Below are 22,597 nucleotides of genomic sequence, written 5' to 3'. Positions count from 1 at the left end.
TAGATCAAGCAATGCTGAGTGAATATGACAATTTGTGTATTATTCCCCATCTCCAGGTATTTTAATAAAGAGGCTCACTATAGCTTTATTGCTTAGTCAGCTTGGTTCTGGTTCTCCATCATTGCACACTCACTGCCCAGCCAACATTTGTGTGTGGGGCCCATGTGGGTTTGACATGGGCTGAAAAAGTGGGCCCAAAATGGGATTGTCCGCGGGTTCCATAATGGCCCAATGTCAATTGCCCACATGGATTTCATGTGGGATTGTACTTGCCAACAGGTGGGCCCCAACTGGGCAACATGCGCAAGACCCATCTTGGCCCCAGCTTTATTTTTTATGTGGGTACTACAAGGTTACTACATGGGCTGAAATATGGGTTGTAAGTGGGTTTGTCCACGGGTTCCATGTTGGCCCCGTGCAACTTACCCATGTGGGTTTTATACAGGATTTCCCTAAGCTTTAGGTGGGGCCCAACTGGGGATGAGATTCAAAACCCATCTGGGTCCCATCTAAATATGGGTTGTAAGTGGGTTTGTCCACGGGTTCCATGTTGGCCCCGTGCAACTTACGGCAGCCTATATGGGAATGATTGTGTTTGCCCATGTTTTACCCTTATGGTTTGACCAAGAGGGCCCCATATGTGTTTCCCCATTCAGAACCCATATAGAGGTTGCCTATGTGGGTACTACCTTGGGCCAGTGTAGGCAGCCTATATGGGACTGATTGTGTTTGCCCATGTCGAGCCAGTATGGTTTGGCCAAGAGGGCCCCATATGTGTTTCCCCATTCAGAACCCATATAGAGGTTGCCTATGTGGGTACTACCTTGGGCCAGTGTAGGCAGCCTATATGGGACTGATTGTGTTTGCCCATGTCGAGCCAGTATGGTTTGGCCAAGAGGGCCCCATATGTGTTTCCCCATTCAGAACCCATATAGAGGTTGCCTATGTGGGTACTACCTTGGGCCAGTGTAGGCAGCCTATGGGACTGATTGTGTTTGCCCATGTCGAGCCAGTATGGTTTGGCCAAGAGGGCCCCATATGTGTTTCCCCATTCAGAACCCATATAGAGGTTGCCTATGTGGGTACTACCTTGGGCCTGTGTAGGCAGCCTATATGGGATTAATTGTATTTGCCCCTGTCTAACCCATTTGTTAAACCCATATGGGCCCCATTTGTGTTGCCCATTTAGAGCCCATGCACTCATTTCCCATTTGTGACCCAACTAGGACCCACATAGGGAGCCCATCTGGTTTTGCCAATGTGGGACCTACTTAGTTGACCCAAGTGGGCCCCAGATAAGATGCCCATTTTGGGACCATGCCCACTTGGTACCCATGTAGACCCAGCATAAACCATGTGGGGCCCACATATACATGTTGGCTGGGTGATGAGACATGCAGATAGTGATAAGAGTTGGTTAATAAAAAAAAAACGATGGAAGTCAATAGCACATAAATGCCAGAATGTAAAATTAGTTATTTTATGCATTTAAATGGTTTCATTTTCGTTTGTACTTTACAAAATAAAAAATAAAAGTAGTGCATGTTTTCTAGTATAAGTGCGCTGTGTTCATATTTACTTGTGCATTAAATAAAATTAAAAAAAACAGCTTGTGTAGGCCTATATTGTGATCTCGAACTACACAATATTTTAGTACATGCATTTGAGAGACGTTCTTTAATGTGATGCTATACATAAATTAATGCACTAATCGCCTTTTTGGTCATTTCATGGCTTAACTGACGACAGAACTACATTGTATGCTCATAGTTTCTTGCACGCATTATTTACGATGAAGCGATATAGAGCGTGCGCCTTATTTTCGCGTAAAGTTGAAGAGTGTGTGCCATGAGCACGGTAAAACAGCTGTCAGGCGAGGGAAGTTTGTTTTACTGACATATAGCCTACAACATCTCATCAGACCGCTGTTCACTGTTGTTCTACTGAAGCTCATTTGGCACATGGTCTTTAAATTCCCGCGCTCGTTTGACTTGCGCCTCGTGCTGAGGCGAAGTTGAACTGCGCGTCTGAAAAGTCTCCCGTTTGTTGTGGTCATAAAGAGATACGGCGGTTCCGCGTCTTAATAAATGCATTTCTTGTCAAGAAAAAAAAAAAGGGGGGGACAAAAACTGCAGTTTTGAGTGGGGTGGCCAAAGGGGTGGCCAAGCTTAGGTCAATGATGGCCGCCTGACTCCGCCCCTGAGTTTAGACAGTCTAAACAGGTTAAGTCTGTTTAATCAATGGTTGTTGTACAGTAAGTGATGCATGCCTTATTCACTTTGAACAACATCCAGATGCCATTGTGTGAAGTTCAGGCTCAGTTAAGCTGCTGACAAAACATACAGTAGAGCACTTAATGTAATTATACACGGTTTATAAACTACTTATTGATGCGACTAAACAGTGTTTAGTTGTTTTATTGTAAATGTGTGTGATTGACCTGTATACTTTAAATTCATGTGTAACCACAAAAGACATGACATTCACCCAAAAATTTAAACTGTCATCACTTACTCATCTCATGTTGTTCCAAAATTGTTTGAGTTTCTTTCTTCTGCTGAACACACTGAACACTTCTGCTGAAAAAATGTTTTGAAGAATGTTAGTAACCAAATAGTTTCTGGTCCCCACTGACTTATAGTATACTTGAAGTATACTTTTTTCCAAGGAAGTCAATGGCTACCAGCAACTGTTTGGTTACCAACATTCTTCAGATTATCTTTTTTTGTGTTTAGTAGAAAGGAGACATTCATACAGGTTTGGAACGACATGAAGGTGAGTAAATTATGACAGAATTTTCATTTTTTGGCTGAACTATCCCTTTAAGTATATGTTTTTAAATAGATTATTAATGTTTCAAATAGAAGGGTCTACCAGTGAAACATTTACATTGCATTAGAATCTTAGAATATTTGGAATTCACTTAAAAGACATTGGTTATTAATAATAATAAACTTTACTGCTGAATATTCTAACAAGCATTTATGGTAAAGTAAATTATACTTTAATGTAATCTCTATTGAAATTTGCATGTCATGTATTTAAATATATGTCATTACACATTTATAAAAATGAAATTGTGAATGAAAATGTAAATGTATCAACACATGTTGGTTAAAATTCTAATCAAGTACTTTACATGTGCTTCTTAGAAGCACAACTAAAGATTATTGAAACATGATTTAAAACGTCTAAACCTTTGTCATTTGACATTATTGCAAAGCTGCAACTTTTACCAGTATGAACTTTAGACCATTCATAAGATTGATCTTCAAAAAAAGAAAAAAAAAAGAAAGAAAATATGGCTCTTCTGGAAAGAAAGAAAAAAATCAATGAAGTATTTCAGTTAGTTGAAAGGTGACTTGCTTAATTTAGTATTAGCAGGCATATTTTTGATAGCAACGGAATGTGATATAGCACATTCCCTCTTGCTTGTTTTGCCCCTTTCCAGAAGTAGTTGTTTGTCTTGTTTTGGATTTACTGACGTTTGCATTAGTTGGCCCACACCCTTTTGATACCTCAGTTAACAGTGCACCTGCTGAGCTGCCTGACTGACACACACAGATACACCTGCTACAGGTAAATGCTCGCACCGTCCTTGCACACCTTTTATGTTTGAATAGATACAAATATAAATCTTATAGTTAGAATAATATTATTATAACTAGAATATTTATAATGAGAATAGTTGGATAATTATTGTAATTAATATATCATATTTAAATTATACATCATAATTTTTCATGCAGTAGTTTAAAATAATAAAGCAGTGCAACTGTGTGTTAGGATCAGTGGTGTCAGTGTGAAAATGGCACACTTTCAGCTTTCTGCACTGTTTGTTTTAGGTGCGTAAAGCTGTTTTTTTACTGTTATAATTAATACATTTATTTATATTATCGATTTTAAAAGAGACACCTTTCACGAGTCACACTTACTCTATCTCTTTTATAGGATTCATCACACTGATAAATGGCCAGGTATTTAACACTTTCTGCACAAAATTATTTTATGGATTCTGCTTGTTAAATGTATTCAGTCAAATCAAATTTGACCTTTATTCAATGGTTTTCCTAGATTTGCTTAATCAAAATAATATATATTTTTTTATTATTATTTTAAGAGTGTGCTCACACACCAACTAGTTTTCACGGGTCGGCAGAAATAAAACGTGCTTGATTGTGATGAGTGATGAATCATTTACTATTAACAATGACAAGTTTTATGGATTTGATTGATTTATTTTCTGTTTCTTTAAAGTGTCTGGTGGAGTTTCAAAATGGTGCGTTTCTGAATACTTTTGTCACAACGTTTAATATTTTAGTCTAATTGCTCATATTTCTGTTATTATTATTTTTAATTTCTTTGCTTTTTACAGGCACAGTTTCCAATAATGGTTCCACATGCTCCTCAGTAAGTGTTTATTATTAGGTGTAATATGATGTGGGCAATATTATTTTTCACTTTCATCAGTTCTCACAGTCAACATTCAACAACACTCTCACCTGCTCCGGGATACAGCTTTCAGACTTATCACAGGGAAATCTCAATAATCTCAAAGCATTTACTGACACTGCCTTTGATTTGTACACATTGCTGGTACAGAACATCAACATATTTCATATATTACTCATTTTTTAAAAAGGAAGTCACCTACTCAGTGCCTTTTTAATCATTCAAACAGAGATCTAGACTTGACGTTAGTCATGTCGTGAAGTACATCAATCAAGTCAGGACGAATGGCTTAATAGTGGGTTCACTGAAAGATGTGGATTTTGCGAGGCTCTGGTTCCAAGTGAAGCTCAGTCCACACCTGTCATCACTGTCCAGAGACACGCTCTCCTGTCTGAGTCAAAGCAACCTCGCCTGCCAGAGCTTCCAAGAACTGTGTGTATCACCACGCATAAATCATGCTGTTATTCTCTGTAGTTATTTGTTGTCAGAGAAGACCAACTTAATTCACATGCTTTTTACAGAGTGAAGGCTCTAAGCTTGCAGATTGGTCCTGAAAGGCAAAGGATGGTGTATCAGAACTTCATAAAACCTTTTCTGGCGAGAAACACAACTGACGGTAACTGGTTTTGCCCATTAATATATCAGATGTGAAAAAGACGAGGAGTTTGCTTCTTGATTTGCTAATGTTGAGTTTTCGTTTTAAAGCTGGCTGTGTCAACAGTACAAGCAGCACTGGGGAATGGCTTCTGCTGAACTTCCAAGCGTTCTCTGCTAGCGCAAGTCTAGGAGATTTCATAGCTCTGAATCCAAAGTTTGATGGGGTAAGAAGTGAATTAAAACCAGGCAGTTTTATGGTATAAATCAATCATAGCATTACTCTTGAGATGATTGATTTGAATCTTTGTGCTTCTTTTTTAGCTGCATGTCCTAGATAAGCTTACCCCAGAGCAGAAAGCTGAGTTGATCTTTCAGCTGGAAGCATCTGCTAAGCTGAACCTCGATGCCGTCATTCAGATCTTCCAGAGTTTCCTGCAGCCGCTCACTAACAGAACACTCAACATGACCAGTGTCAGTTCAAATGGCCTTCATCAGGTTAGATATGAGTGTTGTGTACTTGATGACGATGATGATGATGACGATGTAGCTGGACTGCTGCTTATTAATCAGGCCAGTGATTAAGCATGAATAAAGAAGATGATCCTAATTCTTTTCACATTTCTGCAGAATCTCAGCGATTTCCTGGTTTCTTTGAGACCATTGGGAAGATTCATCAGAGCATGTGTGAACATTGCTCAGACTGTACGTTTCCTTTTTCCTTGTATAATGAGCATATATAATTAAAGTTGTATATAAACTATTTTTAATATGCCTATTTAGTAGTCGATTTCTTCTTTTTTTATTATTATTATTTTACAAATTAATTAAATAATTTGTATATATCAATATTTGCTTAGAAAGACTCCTAAATTATTGTGGCACATGAAAATATTGAATAGGCATTACAAAATATGGCTTTAGAAGTCAACATACTGTTTATTTTATTTCCATATCATTGCATATAATGCCTCTCTTTGTTTTTCAGCATCTTGTGCCATGAGCATCATATTTTTAAGACACCATTAATTGACCTTTTTGATTGAGAGCCCTAATATGTATAAACCTGTTTCTTCTTTTTCAGACAAATGTCAGCAGTATCAGAAACGAAACGATACAGCTTCTGATTAACTGGACCCTGAGTTTTGACAGCCAAACCTCAATAAATAGTTTCCGCATCAGCAACTTCAGTGATTGGTTACAGTTTGTGGTTCTTCCTGTGATGAAGAAATCTCTGCAAACTAACCAGACTTTACCAGGCGCCACAACAATATCCAACTTTGTTTTGTGAGTAGAGTTTCTCCCTGCATTATAAACCAAATTAGAGCTATAAGAGCATATAAGAGGGGAAAAAAAGAAAGAAAACAAAACTGCAGGTTGCAGAGAATGTGCTGCACAGGATTAGTCTCAAAAGTTCTTTTTGACATTGCTTGTGTCCTGTTTTCTAATAAAAAATACAATATATAAAGACAAAAGTTTTCAGAAAATATGGAATTAAAGCTAATTTTGGCCCTCTAGTGGTTAAAAAATTAAACGGATTGTCTTGTTTTGGTGGTTTGAGGCAGTGTAGACAGGCGTTGGATAATTTTGCTCATTCGTTGTGACCAACTTTTAGAAGATTTTTTTTTTTGCACTGTCTCATTAGTATTTTTTATCAAGAAAAACTAGCTTTAATTATATTTTTCTGTACCAATTTCTCATATTTTTTGTTTATTTGTTTTAATCATAAACCCCACTAAATTGTGTTACCTTTATGCTTAAAACGAGAGAAAAAAAACAACAACTACAGAACAGAAAATCATCCTCCTGTTTATTTGAGTGAGAAAAAAATAGAACTACATTCTACTTACAATTCCCCCCATTTTTTCTCAAGTAAATGTATTTTACTCTGAGGATTATTATTACATGTTTGAAAAAACATTTACTAATAAACAAGACAAATTACTGATTAAGGCAGTGTTTGCAGTGTATGTTTAGGACTGCCATTGAGATAACTGGACATATGAACTACAATTAGAAACATGTACCTCAAGGCATATCTGATGTGTTTTAACTAATGCTGTGCTCTTTATACTTTGTTCAGTGCTGCAGAACCACAAATCACAGAACCTGTCGACAACTGTAAAGTCACCAGCAATAACAGTTCCTGTCATGTGAGTCTGTCTTTCACAAACCAATCTCACACGTAATTAACCACACCCTGATCAAGTCCAGCAAGTCTTCTGCCATGTCACACATCTAAAGAATGTGAAAAATAAAACTGCTGTACAATGTGGTTTTTTTCTCTTGTGCAAAAACTGGAACGTCTAATACAAGATATAAATGTCTCAAACTGATTTACAGCCAGATAGCAGTTTCCTAAACTAAATAGTACTATCTTCTGGTGCAGACATTACAGATTGAAGAGAATCTGGCGAAAACTATTAATTGTGTCGCCCAATCAAATCTGAGCTTCACTGAGGAAAACCTGAAACTTCTGATTACTGAACTCTCCAGATCACTGCAGACACTGATGGAGCAGTCTAGAGTGGTAATAATAAAAAAGAAAAATATATATATTTCTGTGCTACATTCAAAGGACTGCCTTTTTTGACAATGCATTTTTTTTTTTTTTTCAGGTGACCAACTCATCTCAAAGCAACCTCAGAGCCTTGTTTGCAGAACTGCCAGCAGAAAGCTTCACATCTGGAAATCTCGATGATGCTGAGTTCATGAGATTCTGGTTCCAAATCAAGATGAAGCCCCTGCTACCTCAAATCCCACGTGAATTCCTGTCTTGCATCAACACACGTGGCTTCAGCTGTCAGGCCTACAGGGCACTGTACGTTCATCATGTTCCCTTCAACTGATATATGATAGCTGTTCATTATCTTAGTATCACAAACCCATAGGTTTGCACCTGATAAATTAACACCCAAATCCTGGTTGAGATTGCTTTCCTGGTTGTGTGTAGCTAAAAGAATACCTATTAACAAATAAATAAATAAATAAATAGGCCTAAATAATAAGAAGAAGAAGAATAAATGATAATTATTAAAGGAAAATAGTTCACCACAAAATGAAAATTTGCTGAAATTTATTCACCCTCAGACCATCCAAGATGTAAATCTGTTTTTCTTCATCGGAACAAATTTAGCATCACCAAGGGATCCTCTGCAGTGAATGGGTGTCGTCAGAATGAGAGTCCAAACAGCTGATAAAAACATCACAATAATCCACAAGTAATCCACACGACTCCAGTCCATCAATTCACATCTTGTAAGCAAAGAAGTTGCGTGTTTGTAATAAACAAATCTGTCATTAAGACATGTTTAACTTCAAACCGTCGCCTTCAGCTTAAGTACAAGTCCTGTAACCCATTCGCTAAAGAGGATCCATTGGTAAACAAATGATGTAATGCTAAAATTCTCCAAATCTGCTCCGTTTAAGAAACAAACTCATCTACTGAGTGAATTGTAAGCAAATTTAAATTTTTTGGTGAACTATTCCTTTAAAGCAACGGTATGTAGTTTTGCGTATTTTGCTACTTTGGCGCCCTCTACAGTCAAGTGAGTTGACGTTCATGATTGAAAGTCGGGGTATCATCAAAATGATTTTGAAACGTATTTCAGGAAGGAAAAAAACACTTACATACAGCTGCTTTCAGTCGACCTATTACAAACAAGGTAGTAATGCAATGTTTTATTGCTGCAGTTATGTGGAGATAAATAATAATTCTGGACTGATGGATAGTGCGACACAGAGATCTGTCCTCAATGACTTCATTCGTCCATTCCTGTCGCGACGTCAAAACACAGGTAGTTGTTACTGATCTTTTGGTTCAACATACTTATGCAAAATGAAGCATTTATTGACGTATACAATTTGTTTATGCTGTTTAAATGCTTAATCAATGTTTCTTGAACTTTATTTGACACGTACTACTTTACAAGACTATTAAAATGACCTTCAGTGATGATCAGTAATGAACACAGTATTTCATTATTTTAATTCAGGTGCCGACTGCACATTGCCATTTAACAACAGTGTGGACTTCATCCTGCAAAACTTCGGCAGTTTCTCTCCGTTGGCACAGCTTCAGGATTTCTCCAGTTTCAGCCGCAATTTTTCAGCTGTAATTCAGAAGTTGTTACTGTCATTGAATGTTAAAGACTGACTGAAGATATGCACAAGCTTTGTGAATGCATGTGAATGAAGTTTCATGTCATTTGCAGGTGGATGCTCTTCCTGTTCTCACGATTGTGCAGCTGGGTGAACTGGTGTTCAGTCCTCCTGCTAAACCAGAAGACAGAGGAAACATCCTCACAAAAGTCTTTGACTTCCTTCTTCAAGCCCCCAACAGAGACAAATTAAACAACTTCCTCCCCTCTCTCCAGACACAGGCCAGAAAGGTGTTTAATACAACTTTACACATGATCTGTGTAGAAATACATTTAACAACAACAACCACAATAGTATTATTTCTATTAGTATTACTATTATTATTATCATCATCATCATTATTATTATTAATGTTTTAAAGGAATATTGTTTAAATCATTTAAAATAAATTACAAAATTATTATTGTTGTTATTTGTTTGGTCATCAACTTATCTTGATTTTGTACAACAATATAATGATCTCTCTCTTGTCCTGCAGGCAAACTTCAGTTGTGAAAACTACAAAGTCATGTAAGTCACTTTTCATAAGCAAAACAAATATTGTGTGTGATGTGTTATATTGATGTGTTAGTGTAGAATAAGATCACATCGGTTGTGTTTTTTTTCTCTGAATCAGTTTTGACAGGATGGATCAGACATTATCATCAGTTGCTCCTAACCAGTCTGAAGCCCTGCTGACGATCAGAGACTCAGTGATGATGATTCCTCCTGATGGTGAGACAGAACTGAGCAATAACTCTTTACTCCTGAATACACGATCACATCAAAATAATTGAATGCAAAATTGAATTGAAATGTGAACTGTGTTTTATTTCCCTCTAGAGTGCATCGAGAGAACGAGCCAAGTAAGTAATGATAAACAAAAAGTTCAAGTTCATGTTTAATAGATTATATGTCTGATTTTATGGTTCATCAAACAAAAAATGATAATACGATGTTTGTTCTCGCTCCTGCAGTGCACAACAACTCCTGTAAATGGTAAGTGACTGATCATGTTTGACTTGATTTGAGATGTCAGTGATGTTGCTAAAACTCAAAAGTCTTTGTTTTATCCTTTTCAGAGTCTGTCCTCTGTGCAAGTGTCAACAGGTGAGCTGTTCTGTCTGCACTCAAATGAGTTAAACACTGAGCTCACGATGGTCTGTAATAAATGCTTCATGTTCTTCTGGTTTGCAGCTCTGCTGTGGATCAGTTCTTGAACGGAGCGGCTCCAAACGCAACAGGACTTTGTAACTTCACCGTGTTGCAGTTCGCCTGTCTACCAACGGTAATGTTATGCAGAAGAAGAACGCTTCACTCTTTTAGTCACTGCCTCATTTTTTTTTTATGTGTGCCATTGTTTCAGTTTTGATAAAAGCTTTTTTGTGTCATCAGATGTCACAGTTAAACTCTCAACAAGTGGCTGACCTGTTGGCTTGCAAACTGTCCAGCAATGTGACAAAAGACACCTGGAAGCTTTTCTTCACCAAAACCAGCACAAACCTTGATGATGCACTACAAAAAATTTCCAACAAGGTATGAAGCTTGATTTATTTTATTTATTGATATTTTATTTTTCGCCTTTGTAAAGTGATATATGCTGTGAAATATGTTTACTTTCAGACTCCCAGTGTCAGCAGTGTGTCTTTGTCCGATGTGCTGGATGTGATTGATGACATCCGGATCAGTCGCTTTAGTCCCCAGAGACTGAAAGATCCTGTCTTCATTCAGTCATGGTTCCAGGGGCGACTCAAACCCTTCTTACCATCAGTATCTCAAAGACTCCTGTCCTGCCTCAGCACTAAAAACTTCACCTGTGAAAGTTACCGCACTATGTAAGTTGGTCTGACTTACATGATATAAAGTGACAATGTAATTTTGCAGGCACTAAAATAAAAAACGAAATACGGTGTTTGTTATCTTTCAGCACTACGACTTTTGTGAATGCACCTCTACGAGATGGACAAGACATTTGCAATCCACTGCAACCCAATGGCACTAAAACACAGGCTGATCTGATCTACACTGACTTCATGAAAGTCTTCCTCTCTCGCAATGACACTGATGGTTGGTTTAGAATATGTTTTATTCTCTTAACTATAAATTTAAAGGGGTCATATGATGCGATTTCAAGTTTTCATATTTACTTTGAAAGCTGAAGCTCGCGATTATGGTAAGGGGCGTTACATTTCCAACGCGTGCTTGTGGTGTTCGGCCAATCACAATGCACTGGGTCAGCTGGCCAATCAGAGCAGACTGTGCTTGTCAAAGGAGGGGGCTTTGTTGAAAACTAAGTGTTTGAGAGAGGCGGGGCGTAGAGGACCTACAATAATCTGCACAAATATTGTGTCTTGCCTCATTTGAAGATCAAGTACTTGCTTGTAGTACACCTGAAAGGTTTGCATTGAAATAACATAATGAATCGCTATGTAAATGTTCTTGTTGCTCTTCCAGATCCCGGGTGCTTTAAAGACACAGCTGGCAGTGTGCAGTGGGTCAACAGAAACTTTGGGCCATTCGTTCAGTCAGCTCCCCTAAAGGACCTAGTGGCACTAAACAGAAACTTCAGAGCGGTGAGTGCTAAATGATGCAATTTATGCAGAATACCTTATGGTTAAAAACACAGTGACAGTCATTTTGTTTGTTGATTTAGGTGGATGCTCTACCTCTTCTGGGTCTAAGACAACTATTTGAGTTTTCTGTAACTCCTGGTGCACTAACTGATCCTCAAAGCGTCATCAATGTCATGCAGCATGTTAAGGATTGCCAGCTTCCTGCTTTCTTTGACCTCTTTTCCCCGAAAGTGCAGGTGCGAACAGACCATTCATGCTAAAATAACTTTATCTAAAAGATCCAGAAACCATTGTTAATCCTCCAATGATATCAATTTCTCCTGTCCAGGAGATCCTGCCCACACAAGATGTAAAAGCAGCACTGATTAAACAGATATTTGACAGAGCCAGCCTGTCTAATCTAAGCATCACTAATCAGGAAGTTGTAGTCTGGATCCAGAAGAGACTAAAACCTCTGTTAGCCAACCTTTCAGAAAGCCTTGTGTCTCCGTTTTTCACCATCCTCAACACAAGGGACTGCAATATCACTCAAACCGCGTAAGAACGATGGACTTTAAAGGCAATAAATGTACATTTGCTGTGTATTATGCAAATTTATATGAGTCTAGACATTATACATTGTTTATTTTCAATTTACAGTCTGGGGCTCTTAGATGTTGCTCGACCTTCATTAACGATAAACACCAAAAATGCAATCTACAATAACATTCTTCAATCCATCAAAGGTATTTCTTCATGTCACTGACATAAACATTCTTTTTAAATCCACCGCCCCTGTGTGTCTGTATAATAAAACAGTCAGATCATAAAAATAAATATAATAAATAATTTTATAAATATCTTATTTTATTCACATAACATCAACTAAGACACAAGGTTTGCTATAGTAAGATCTGTTTTGTTCTTGTAGGGCCACAGTCTCTGAGGTGCTACAGAAATAACAGCTTTGTCGCGTTCCTAAACGAAAGCCTGTACGGCTTTGGGCCACTTCCAAATGTGAACACCTTCCTCTCTCTGATACCAACCAATCGGAAATCTGAGGTACGCTGCATATCAACTCTACAGTTCTGATGCTCAGTGCTCAATGTAGATGTAAACTGATGTTTGACTCGTGTATTCCAGCTTGTAAACTCTATAGCTCCTTCTGAGCTGGGAAGCTACTTGAGACAGCAGGAAGTGGTGAACAACGATTCACAAATCTGTGCCATCTTTAACAGCTTTACCAAAACCCCTGAGTTCTTGGAAACCGTGAGTTTTAAAATAAATAATACAATGTTCAAAGCACAATTATGTAGAGAAACTTAAATAGAATAATATTTACATTCACCATTTTTTTCTGTTTTACAGGAAGAGGTTCCAGATCATGTTAAAAGCGCTATCCTTCCCTGTGTCTGGCCTCTGGCGTTGACAAGTGACAATGAGACAGAGGTTGATTTGTGGTTTAACCGTAGACTGAAGCTCTACTTGAAGTTCCTGAACAAGGATCTAATAGGGTCAAAAGACACACTGAGCTCATCTTGCCAATCATACAAGAAAATGTGCGTGTAAATGGCTGTGGTGAAATTTGTTGGTTCGGAGGTATGAAGTCTTTTGTAACGTTTAAAGTGCTTTCTCTTTTTTTTCTAGGGTCAGTGTTTTAGGCAGCAATTTCACCTTTACTGGTTCTCAGATTACCAGTCAGGATGTGTACAACACCATCAAGACATATCTAAAAGCAGGTGAATTAGTCTTCCTTTTCTTCATAAGCATACTTGTTCTTTGCCTATGCAATAAATGACTTGAATTAAAGTAACTGATTGTAAATATGTTTGTAAAAAATTCTAGTGCAACATCTAGTTCTGTTGTAGTTATGTTCACTGTTCTGATTCATACATATTACTCTGGTTTATTGTAGATAGATAGATAGATAGATAGATGTAGAGAGAGAGATAGAGAGAGATGGATGGACGGACGGACGGATGGATGGATAGATAGATAGATAGATAGATAGATGTAGAGAGAGAGAGAGAGAGATCGATGGATGGATGGCTGGACGGACGGACGGACGGACGGATGGATAGATAGATAGATAGATAGAGATGGATGGATGGATGGATGGATGGATGGATAGATAGATGTAGAGAGAGAAATAGACGGACGGACGGACGGACGGACATAGAGAGAGAGAGAAAGAAATGGATGGATGGATAGATAGATAGATAGATAGATAGATGTAGAGAGAGAGAGATCGATGGATGGATGGCTGGACGGACGGACGGATGGATGGATGGATGGATGGATAGATAGATAGAGATGGATGGATGGATGGATGGATGGATGGATAGATAGATAGATAGATGTAGAGAGAGAAATAGACGGACGGACGGATGGATAGAGGGAGAGAGAGAGAGAAAGAAATGGATGGATGGATGGATGGATAGATAGATAGATAGATAGATAGAGAGAGAGAGAGAGAGATCGATGGATGGATGGCTGGACGGACGGACGGATGGATGGATGGATGGATGGATAGATAGATAGAGATGGATGGATGGATGGATGGATGGATGGATGGATGGATGGATGGATGGATAGATAGATAGATAGATAGATAGATGTAGAGAGAGAAATAGACGGACGGACGGACGGATGGATAGAGAGAGAGAGAGAGAAAGAAATAGATGGATGGATGGATGGATAGATAGATAGATAGATAGATGTAGAGAGAGAAATAGATAGATGGATGGATGGATGGACGGACGGACGGACAGATAGATAGATGTAGAGAGAGAGAGAGAGAGAAAGAAATAGATGGATGGATGGATGGATGGATAGATAGAAATAGATGGATGGATGGATGGATAGATAGATAGAAATGGATGGATGGATGGATGGATGGATAGATAGATACATAGATAGATAGAATGTCTGAAGGTTAATAATAATGATAGAATGATAGAACGACAGAATGACAGAACAATAGAATGATAGAACGATAGATAGATAGTTTTAAAACAGAACATTTTAATATGATTGTATTACATTTTAGACACTGAAGCAAAATGCTACAACTCCAATGACACAAGACTGAGTTCAACTGCATGGTTTGTCAACAACATTGGTGCATTTATAACTTTATTGACTCTGGACGATCTCTACTCTTTCGGCCCTGAGAACACGGTATGAACTATATCCACTTGTTCATATAGGCTGTTAATACTTACATTATCATACCATGTTTTGTGTGACGTTATAATGGCGAAAGCAAATTAATGCATATTGTTAATTCCTGTCTGATTTTGTTGTTTGCAGATGAAACTCTTTGCTGTGAACCCTGATAACCTAAAGCTGTTCAACCAAATATCACTTCCGAAGAACGTCTTCAGTCGCTACACTGAACTCGTCTTTCTACAAAACCCCAACTTTAATCTTTTTGAGTAAGTTAGAACAGAAACCAGATCAAAATCTCAGAGTGTTCTCTGAGTTCAGCTTGTTTACTGTTCTCTGTGCTTCACTAGGTTGCCTTCAGTTTTGCAGTGCGATGCCCCAGTATCGACCTTCACTAAGCTAACTGAAAGTGAAACTAATACTATTCTTGGAAACTTCAAGACATCTTGCTCCAAAGTGGATCCTGCGGTAAGTATTCCATTAAAGCCTAAAGTCAAGTAATTTCTTCATGTAACTGTGATGTAACTGACTGATATTCCTTGTACTTGTTTTCAGATATCTACTGCCCTTACGGGAAACATCAAGACCATAGATGCAAGTGCTATTACCAACTTGGGAAGTCAAATTGTAGGCCTAACAACTACACAAATAAACATAGCACCTCCATCAGTTCTTATCAGTAGTCTCTCAACACTGGGCAGTACGTCTGGATGGTCCCTCGGACAGGCCAAGGCAGTTGTAGGAGTGCTTCTCGGTGGAAATTTTAAGGTAAATTTTAAGTCACCAATGGAAGACATTTGCCTTAAAACGTGTTAAAATTAACATGGAAATTCTTGATATCTTTAAGATGCATTTTCAAAATAACCTAATCCTCAGTAGACCATTAAATTCTACAAAAGGAATGACTTTTTTGACTTTCTGACAGTTCGAAACTCCCAGCAGTTTGCTGAGTCTTGGATCCCTGATTGGAGGGATTCCTTCAACACTACTGACAAACATTAATCCGACACAAATTCTTGAAACATCACGAAACACAGAATTTGTAAAAAGCATAGTGGCTGCCCCAGAGATCGTTCAAAAGACCTTTGTGAGCCAGGTAGGTGAACAACATTTATGCATAGTAAGAGATATTTCAAATGCAAATGATTTAAGTTGGGCATTTAAATGTCTTTTTTTATCTCTAGATAATCAAAGTGGGATCGTCAGCATCTGTCTTAATGACGAACATTCCCAGTGACTTGGCCGTTCAGATTCCAAGAAAGTTCCTGGAGATTACCACCACTATAGAAACAACAGTCCTGCAAGAGTTTAACAAAAAAAAGTGGAAACCCGAACAGGTACTATAGCAAACTACAACTATAAAACAAAATAAAGGTTCTAAAAGGGGTTTTCGCAGTGATGACGTAGAAGATCCATTTTTGGTTCTCTGATGAACCTTTCATTGAACAGCTCTTAAAAGAACCTTAAACAGACATTTAATAAGTTTAAGAGCCTTTTCCACTCTAAAGAACCTTTTGTGCAATGCAAACATTCCATGGATGTTAAAAATGTAACCATCAATGCCAGTAAAGAACTTTTATTTTTGCGAGTTTCAATGTAGATAATTGATGGCATTCTTTTATCTAAAATTCTCTATAGGCAGTTCTTTTCTTCGATCCTGTGGCAAATGCTTTTGCTCAAGCTGATGAGTAAGTATTTGTGCTTTTTTAACTGTTATGTAAAAAATACCTTTTGAGTATGCACTGAAAGCAAAATTGTTACGTTTGTGATTTTGTTTTTGTCTGCAGCCTGTCAGTGGACGTTTTGCAAGGATTTACATGCTCACGAGTGCAGACATTCACCCAAACCAAAATCAAAGGCTTGATCAAAGCCTGCCGACCGAGACTAAGCAGACCTAAGGTGGTACTGAGCGAGACTCAGGTGAGCGCTGACAAAAACGGGATTGAAAAATGTGATCAGTTGAGCTTAAAGTCAGAACAAGAACAATGAATATGCTTTGTGTCTAATTGTTTTCCTAGCTGACTTGCATGTACAACCTTATTAGAAAGGAATCACCTTTTGATTTTGAAAACTATCATTCAGATATGTTGCTGTACTTCAAGTAAGTGCTTACTGTAACTTTTTAACCATGCTTAGAAATTTGTCTAATCTATTCCTTTAAAAAAATGTATTGTTTGCAAAAGTTGTAATATACTTTGTCTGTTGTCCTCTTCAGTTACGAAACAATCAACAAAACCCTCTGCAAGGCATATTTTACACAAGTCGGAGCGGCAGATCTCTCAGTCTTTTCAAGCACACTGAGCGGAAGAAGGGACATTTTGTTGAGTAATGCTATAGATTGCTTGGTAAGTATCGCCCAATGATATAGATCATTTAAAGCCCAGACACATCAAACTGATATCAAAGAATTAGTGGTGCCGAAAGGCCACAAAGTTGTATTTGGACACACTGCAAAGACCGCCAACTAGCACTTATGTTCTACATCTGTGTGAGAGGAAATAACTCTCCATACCAGTAGGTGGCAGTGTGTATTATCCAAAAAGGGAAATTGTTTTATTAAAACTGCATCTTCTTATTTTTCATTCAGGGCATTAATGGAACAAGCATCAAGAAACAGGATCTGACAGTGCTGGGCAACTTGGCATGTGCTGTGAGCAGTGACGCCATCAGAAACTCAGACCCAGAAATCCTTGAGTACTTGAAGAACTGCAAAGATCTCTCCGATTCGCAAATATCAGCCATGCAAGAACTTCTTATAAAGGGAACTTCAAAATATGGGCAAGTTATCTTGACATGAAAGAATTCTGAGTCAACGTCCATATATCCAGAGACTGTTATTTTCGGTCCTGATTCTGTGCAATTGTTTAAAAAAGTGCACTGGTTATGATCGTCTGGTAATGGAAGAATATGATTGTACTGTTTAGACCAAAAGACAAGTGGAATCGGAAAACACTTGATGATCTGGGAATTCTGCCTTTGTACTTCTCACAAGACTTTTGGGGATCATTCATAGAGGTACGGTTGCGTGAACATTATACACAGTTGAGCTACACTGTAAAACATTATTATTATTATTATTATGGTTTTACAAGAAAATACTATTTCAGTCTTACTACTTTAAATTTTCATGTTTGATTCAGTGTGCTATTTGCATTTCTTTGTCACATTTTGTGGAATTTACTAGCAGTTTCTGAGTGAATATTGCTTTGAATTAACTCCTACACCATTTTTTTTTCAGTGTCACAATGTCTTTAGCTAACCCTGTGTTATTTTAAACATCCGTCTTGATTTAAACAGAGGGATTTAGCCAAGTTCATGAAAGGCTTCTTAAAACTTGTGCGAGGACAAAACACACCAAAGCCACAACTGAAAAAGCTGTTTAAAGCAATCATTTTCACTCCAAAAGTTGTGAAGAGGGCAGGTATGCTACCTTCATGTTTTTTTTTTTCATTCTCATTTAATCAAATGTTTAAATTAATGAGATAGTTTATCCAAAAAGCAAATTGAGGTGAATAGAGTAGCTTATAGCTGCAAAATTTCCTAAATCATGTATTCACTTGTGTTTTAAGCGAGTGACTGTATCAAGGGCAACATCACTAGTCTTATCATCAGCGATGACGCCTTCCCCTTTGGATATACTGAGGCGCAGTTCGGCCACTGTCTGAGTTCAGCCGTAGTGAAGGACAACCTCGCTAGCCTCTGTGAAAAAATTGAGGATAGCGCCTTTCAGAGAATAATTTTGGACAAACTCAAAGAGGTAATATGACGTTTTAAAATCTGATCAAATCGTCCAGGACATTCAGGACCGTTTTAATGTAGAGGTGTTGCTCTTGTCCATCAGATACTGCCAAATGGCCTTTCAGATGATCAGGTCCAGGTGCTGAAGTCCGTGTCCAGGAGCGCTACAGTGGATGAAATAAGTAAATGGAACATCACTAAATCTGACACACTGGCAGCGCTCATGAGCACTAATGATGGCGACTGGTCCTCTGCACAGGTGCAGATTTTGACATGATGAATCTTTCTTATTTTACAGATGCAAAATATTTGGTTTTGTGTTAATATACTTGTTTATATTTCAGAGTGAACTAATCATTACCAGATACCTAAGTGCCAACAACAGTCTGAGCGCCACTGAGCTCAATCTAGTGAAAGGACCAAATCTCTGCTCTCTGAATGCCAGCGTATTGTCAACAATATTGCCTGACAGTATGCGGTAAAGAAAACTTCCCATTACTCCAGTCTTCAGTGTCACATGATCCTTCAGAAAACATTCTAATATGCTGATTTGCATATTCATTTTTGAAAATTGAAAAGTAATATTTTGGCGGAAACCATGATACTTTTCAAGATTCTTTGATTAATAGAAAGTTCAAAAGAACAGCATTTACTTTAAATAAAAATCTTTTGTAACAATATAAATGTGTTTACTGTTACTTTGATCAGTTTGACAACTTTTTTTTTTCACTGACCCCAAACTTTTGAAAAGTAATGTGTATATATATATATTTATATTTTCTCACAGTACATAGTTTTACATATTTGCATACCATTTAAATGTGTAATCACCAGATTTCTCTCTATTATCCTCTATAACAGGGAGTCCGATGCTTTGGATGTGTCAAAATGTTCATCTGAGAAAAAGAAGGCACTCTTCACCATCGCTAACAAAGCATTTCCCGTGTCCCCTGCAAGCGGTCGAAGTGCCATCCTGTCAGCCTTCCAGCTCATTGAAACCTATCTGGGTATGAACGCCCTTCAAATATCATTTCAAGCCCACTGAATGCATATATACACCTTGACACATACACAATTCAGTCATGACGACACTTTTAAAATACCAACTTTGGTTTGCATACAGATAATTAGTTCCCATTAAGTATTTGCTCTTTTATTTGTTTGTAGGAGGTGCAGATCTAGGCTACATTAGGAATCTGTCATCATATAATGTCAGCATGAGCCTGTCCACTTTCATAAATCTGGATGCAAACGTGATCTCGGTGAGGAAAGAAAAACATTTTGTATTTTTTTGTTTTATTTATTCATGTATGTCTTCATCATAGATGCACTGTTTAATGATCATATTTGATTTGATAACGTCCACTTGTTATATATTACAGAGCCTCACCGTATCAGATGTAGTGGGTCTTCTTGGTAACAATTTGCAGGATCTAAAAACATTTGAAAACCAAACAGTCGTGCGGAGCTGGATCTCGCTGCAGTTACAGTCAGAGCTGGATAAACTCAATCTCACTCTGACTGGAGGAAAAGCAACAGCAGACACAACAACTGCTGTAGCTACTACTGTTACCACTGTCAAGGCCACTGCAGGCGCTCCAGGTGAGGTGTCACGCACACGTGTTTAAAAACAAACTTGAACACTGTTCACAGAGTATCTGATTCAGTCGGTTAAAAACATTAAAGGGGTCATATGATGCGATTTCAAGTTTTCCTTTCTCTTTGGAGTGTTACAAGCTGATTGTGCATAGATAAGATCCCTGAAGTTGCAAAGACTAAAGAGAGGAGCTACAATAATGTACAGTATTTGAAAAATAATGTGTTTTTTGAACATTAAAGCATGTCAACATATTCTGTTACACCAAATACACAAAATAATGATCTTTAAAAAAGCATCATATGACCCCTTTAATAACCTTTTTGTTATTGTCGTTTTTATTTTTCTAGGAATTGGAGCCAGTGGGTGGACAGTTTCCTTCAGCATCCTTGTACTCATTTGTACCATCATCAAAGTGGAGATTATATAGCAGCACTGACCCCAGATCAGCCACACTGTAATCTTACCAAGATGATATATCTGTGAGACTCTGCAGCTGAAGGAATATACATATATAGAATATTACAATCTACTCAATCTGTTTATAATCACACATTTTCTTTGCCATCCTCTTCATATTTCTTCCTAAATATACTATTAGTATACTAAATATACTATATTATAATTGACATATGGAAAAAGAAATGTTGCACTACTAGTCAAAGCAAAGGATATGTAGCATTTGATTGAAATACTTGTACAACTGTCTCAAACTATAAAGCTTCTATATTGAAGTGTTTCAAACATTTAGAATCGTTATATGAATTCCTTGTGCTTTTCTTGAATATGACAAAAAAGTAAAATGTTCTATGACTGGTACCTGTTTATTAGTGGCAATGATCATAACTAATCATGTAAAATGTAGTCATACAGACATTAATAAAAGGTACTCTATGATGAACAAAACAGCTATCCAGTTATCCAGAAGGTAGTTGGTATCGGTAACTTCCCTCAGGATCTGTTCAAGAAAATGTTGATGTACTGCATTTTTGTGACTGATACTAACCAAATAAAAAAAAGTGTAAGGTATGAGGGTAGTGGTTTAGAACCTATGGGGGATATAAAGTGTATAAAGTCAATGACAAGGAAAAAGATGATAAAAGTTGGACAGGGCGCAGCCTTTGAAATGAGACAGATTTTATATATGTAATATATATAAATTGTAACGGCCTCTTTGACGATCTCTGATTGGGAAAAAAATATATGGTCCATGCAACAATTTTTTCCCCTCACAAAGTAAGAGAAATATCTTTTAAATGAATCCATAACATTTACCCTGTCAAAGAATTTTTAAAAAACATTTCAGATCTGACATTAGGCCTAAATTTTATAATTTTCTAACTTCCTTCATTTCTCCCCATTACATCCCCCATACATTTTCGTCTATTTTCTTTAGTTGCTGTTGGTTCTGTTTCTGTTTTGAGCTAGTGTTTAATAGACCAGTTGTTAAAGTTTCTTATTACTGTTATTATTTCTATTGCTGTAATTCTTAATAATTATTGGTAGGCCTATATGTTCTAATTTTGTTGTACTATACTGTAAACTGAAACCTCAAATAAAGCTTGGCTTTATTTATAAGCTATATATATACTGTTTACACTGTTAAATATACTATATAGTATATTATTGATTTAAATGAACAAAAAAATGTTTGGACTCTTTCTACAATATTAACATCGACAGCATTAACTCACACATTTAGATCTTACTTGTTTCTAATGTAAATTTTTTTTAAATAAAATATCGTGTGCCTTTATTTTGAAACAAAGTCGTCACGCCCGGATCTTTTTTTTTTTTTTTTACGCGTGTCACTCAGAAACATCTCGGTTACGTATGTAACCTTGGTTCCCTGAATAGGGAACGAGATAATGCGATGACGTCATCGTTATGGGAACACCTCCGGTGTGACGAATGTCTGAAGCCCTTATACCATCACACCAATTTATTGGCCAATAGCGCTTAGCACCACCCCGAGCATATGTCACGTATGCTCATATATGCGTGCTGCGTGCTATTTCATCAGATTTTACACTATGACGAAGGAAGCGCTATCGAAGGTACGGAACAGCCAGCATCGCAACATCTCGTTCCCTATTCAGGGAACCAAGGTTACATACCTAACCGAGATGTTCCCTCTCATAGGTTCACTTCAATGCTGCGATGACGTCATCGCTATGGGAACGCTATACCATCATGCCTGACGTACCTAAGAAGACCGAGGAAAGAGTCTGCTCAAGCGGAAGAGACCCGGGAGCCAAGAGCCATCCTCACGTCCAGACAAGTAGAACTTGATGAAAGTGCTAGGAGAGGACTAACCTGCCACAGCACAGACATCTCCCATCAAAGGCCCTTTAAA

The 22,597-nt window shown here is 37.7% G+C and overlaps 1 protein-coding gene across 1 annotated transcript; it reads left to right on the top strand.

The window, feature by feature from the left end:
- Positions 1 to 3,567: 3,567 nt before the first annotated feature.
- On the top strand, positions 3,568 to 20,787 carry LOC107727132 (uncharacterized). The gene is made up of 55 exons (XM_016536914.1): positions 3,568 to 3,579; positions 3,787 to 3,845; positions 3,952 to 3,977; positions 4,258 to 4,279; positions 4,376 to 4,410; positions 4,471 to 4,596; positions 4,682 to 4,884; positions 4,974 to 5,068; positions 5,158 to 5,273; positions 5,371 to 5,544; positions 5,677 to 5,751; positions 6,131 to 6,333; positions 7,130 to 7,199; positions 7,436 to 7,576; positions 7,665 to 7,867; positions 8,740 to 8,843; positions 9,042 to 9,160; positions 9,261 to 9,437; positions 9,686 to 9,717; positions 9,824 to 9,921; positions 10,030 to 10,052; positions 10,164 to 10,185; positions 10,269 to 10,296; positions 10,384 to 10,474; positions 10,582 to 10,722; positions 10,810 to 11,021; positions 11,114 to 11,253; positions 11,641 to 11,759; positions 11,840 to 11,995; positions 12,088 to 12,296; positions 12,399 to 12,484; positions 12,670 to 12,800; positions 12,882 to 13,007; positions 13,107 to 13,297; positions 13,386 to 13,477; positions 14,788 to 14,918; positions 15,051 to 15,175; positions 15,257 to 15,374; positions 15,462 to 15,674; positions 15,832 to 16,002; positions 16,091 to 16,243; positions 16,545 to 16,594; positions 16,694 to 16,826; positions 16,925 to 17,007; positions 17,122 to 17,251; positions 17,494 to 17,684; positions 17,831 to 17,921; positions 18,204 to 18,327; positions 18,476 to 18,663; positions 18,748 to 18,903; positions 18,989 to 19,122; positions 19,506 to 19,651; positions 19,812 to 19,906; positions 20,027 to 20,246; positions 20,592 to 20,787. The coding sequence occupies exons 2-55, from the start codon at positions 3,809 to 3,811 to the stop codon at positions 20,669 to 20,671; spliced, it is 6,555 nt and encodes a 2,184-aa protein (XP_016392400.1). The 5' UTR covers positions 3,568 to 3,579; positions 3,787 to 3,808; the 3' UTR covers positions 20,672 to 20,787.
- The last annotated feature ends 1,810 nt before the right edge of the window (positions 20,788 to 22,597 follow it).

Source organism: Sinocyclocheilus rhinocerous, unplaced genomic scaffold (genome assembly GCF_001515625.1).
Source record: "Sinocyclocheilus rhinocerous isolate Xijiao unplaced genomic scaffold, SAMN03320098_v1.1 scaffold3015, whole genome shotgun sequence".
NCBI lineage: Eukaryota > Metazoa > Chordata > Actinopteri > Cypriniformes > Cyprinidae > Sinocyclocheilus > Sinocyclocheilus rhinocerous.
The sequence above is the reverse complement of the archived record's forward strand: the minus strand, read 5'-3'. Positions and strand labels throughout refer to the sequence as shown.

Coding starts and splice junctions, on each gene's coding strand:
- LOC107727132 (XM_016536914.1), top strand. CDS start 3,809: ATGGCACACTTTCAGCTTTCTGCACTGTTTGTTTTAG. Junction 12,297..12,398: donor TGCAATATCACTCAAACCGC/GTAAGAACGATG, acceptor TTCAATTTACAG/TCTGGGGCTCTTAGATGTTG. Junction 19,652..19,811: donor GCTCATTGAAACCTATCTGG/GTATGAACGCCC, acceptor ATTTGTTTGTAG/GAGGTGCAGATCTAGGCTAC.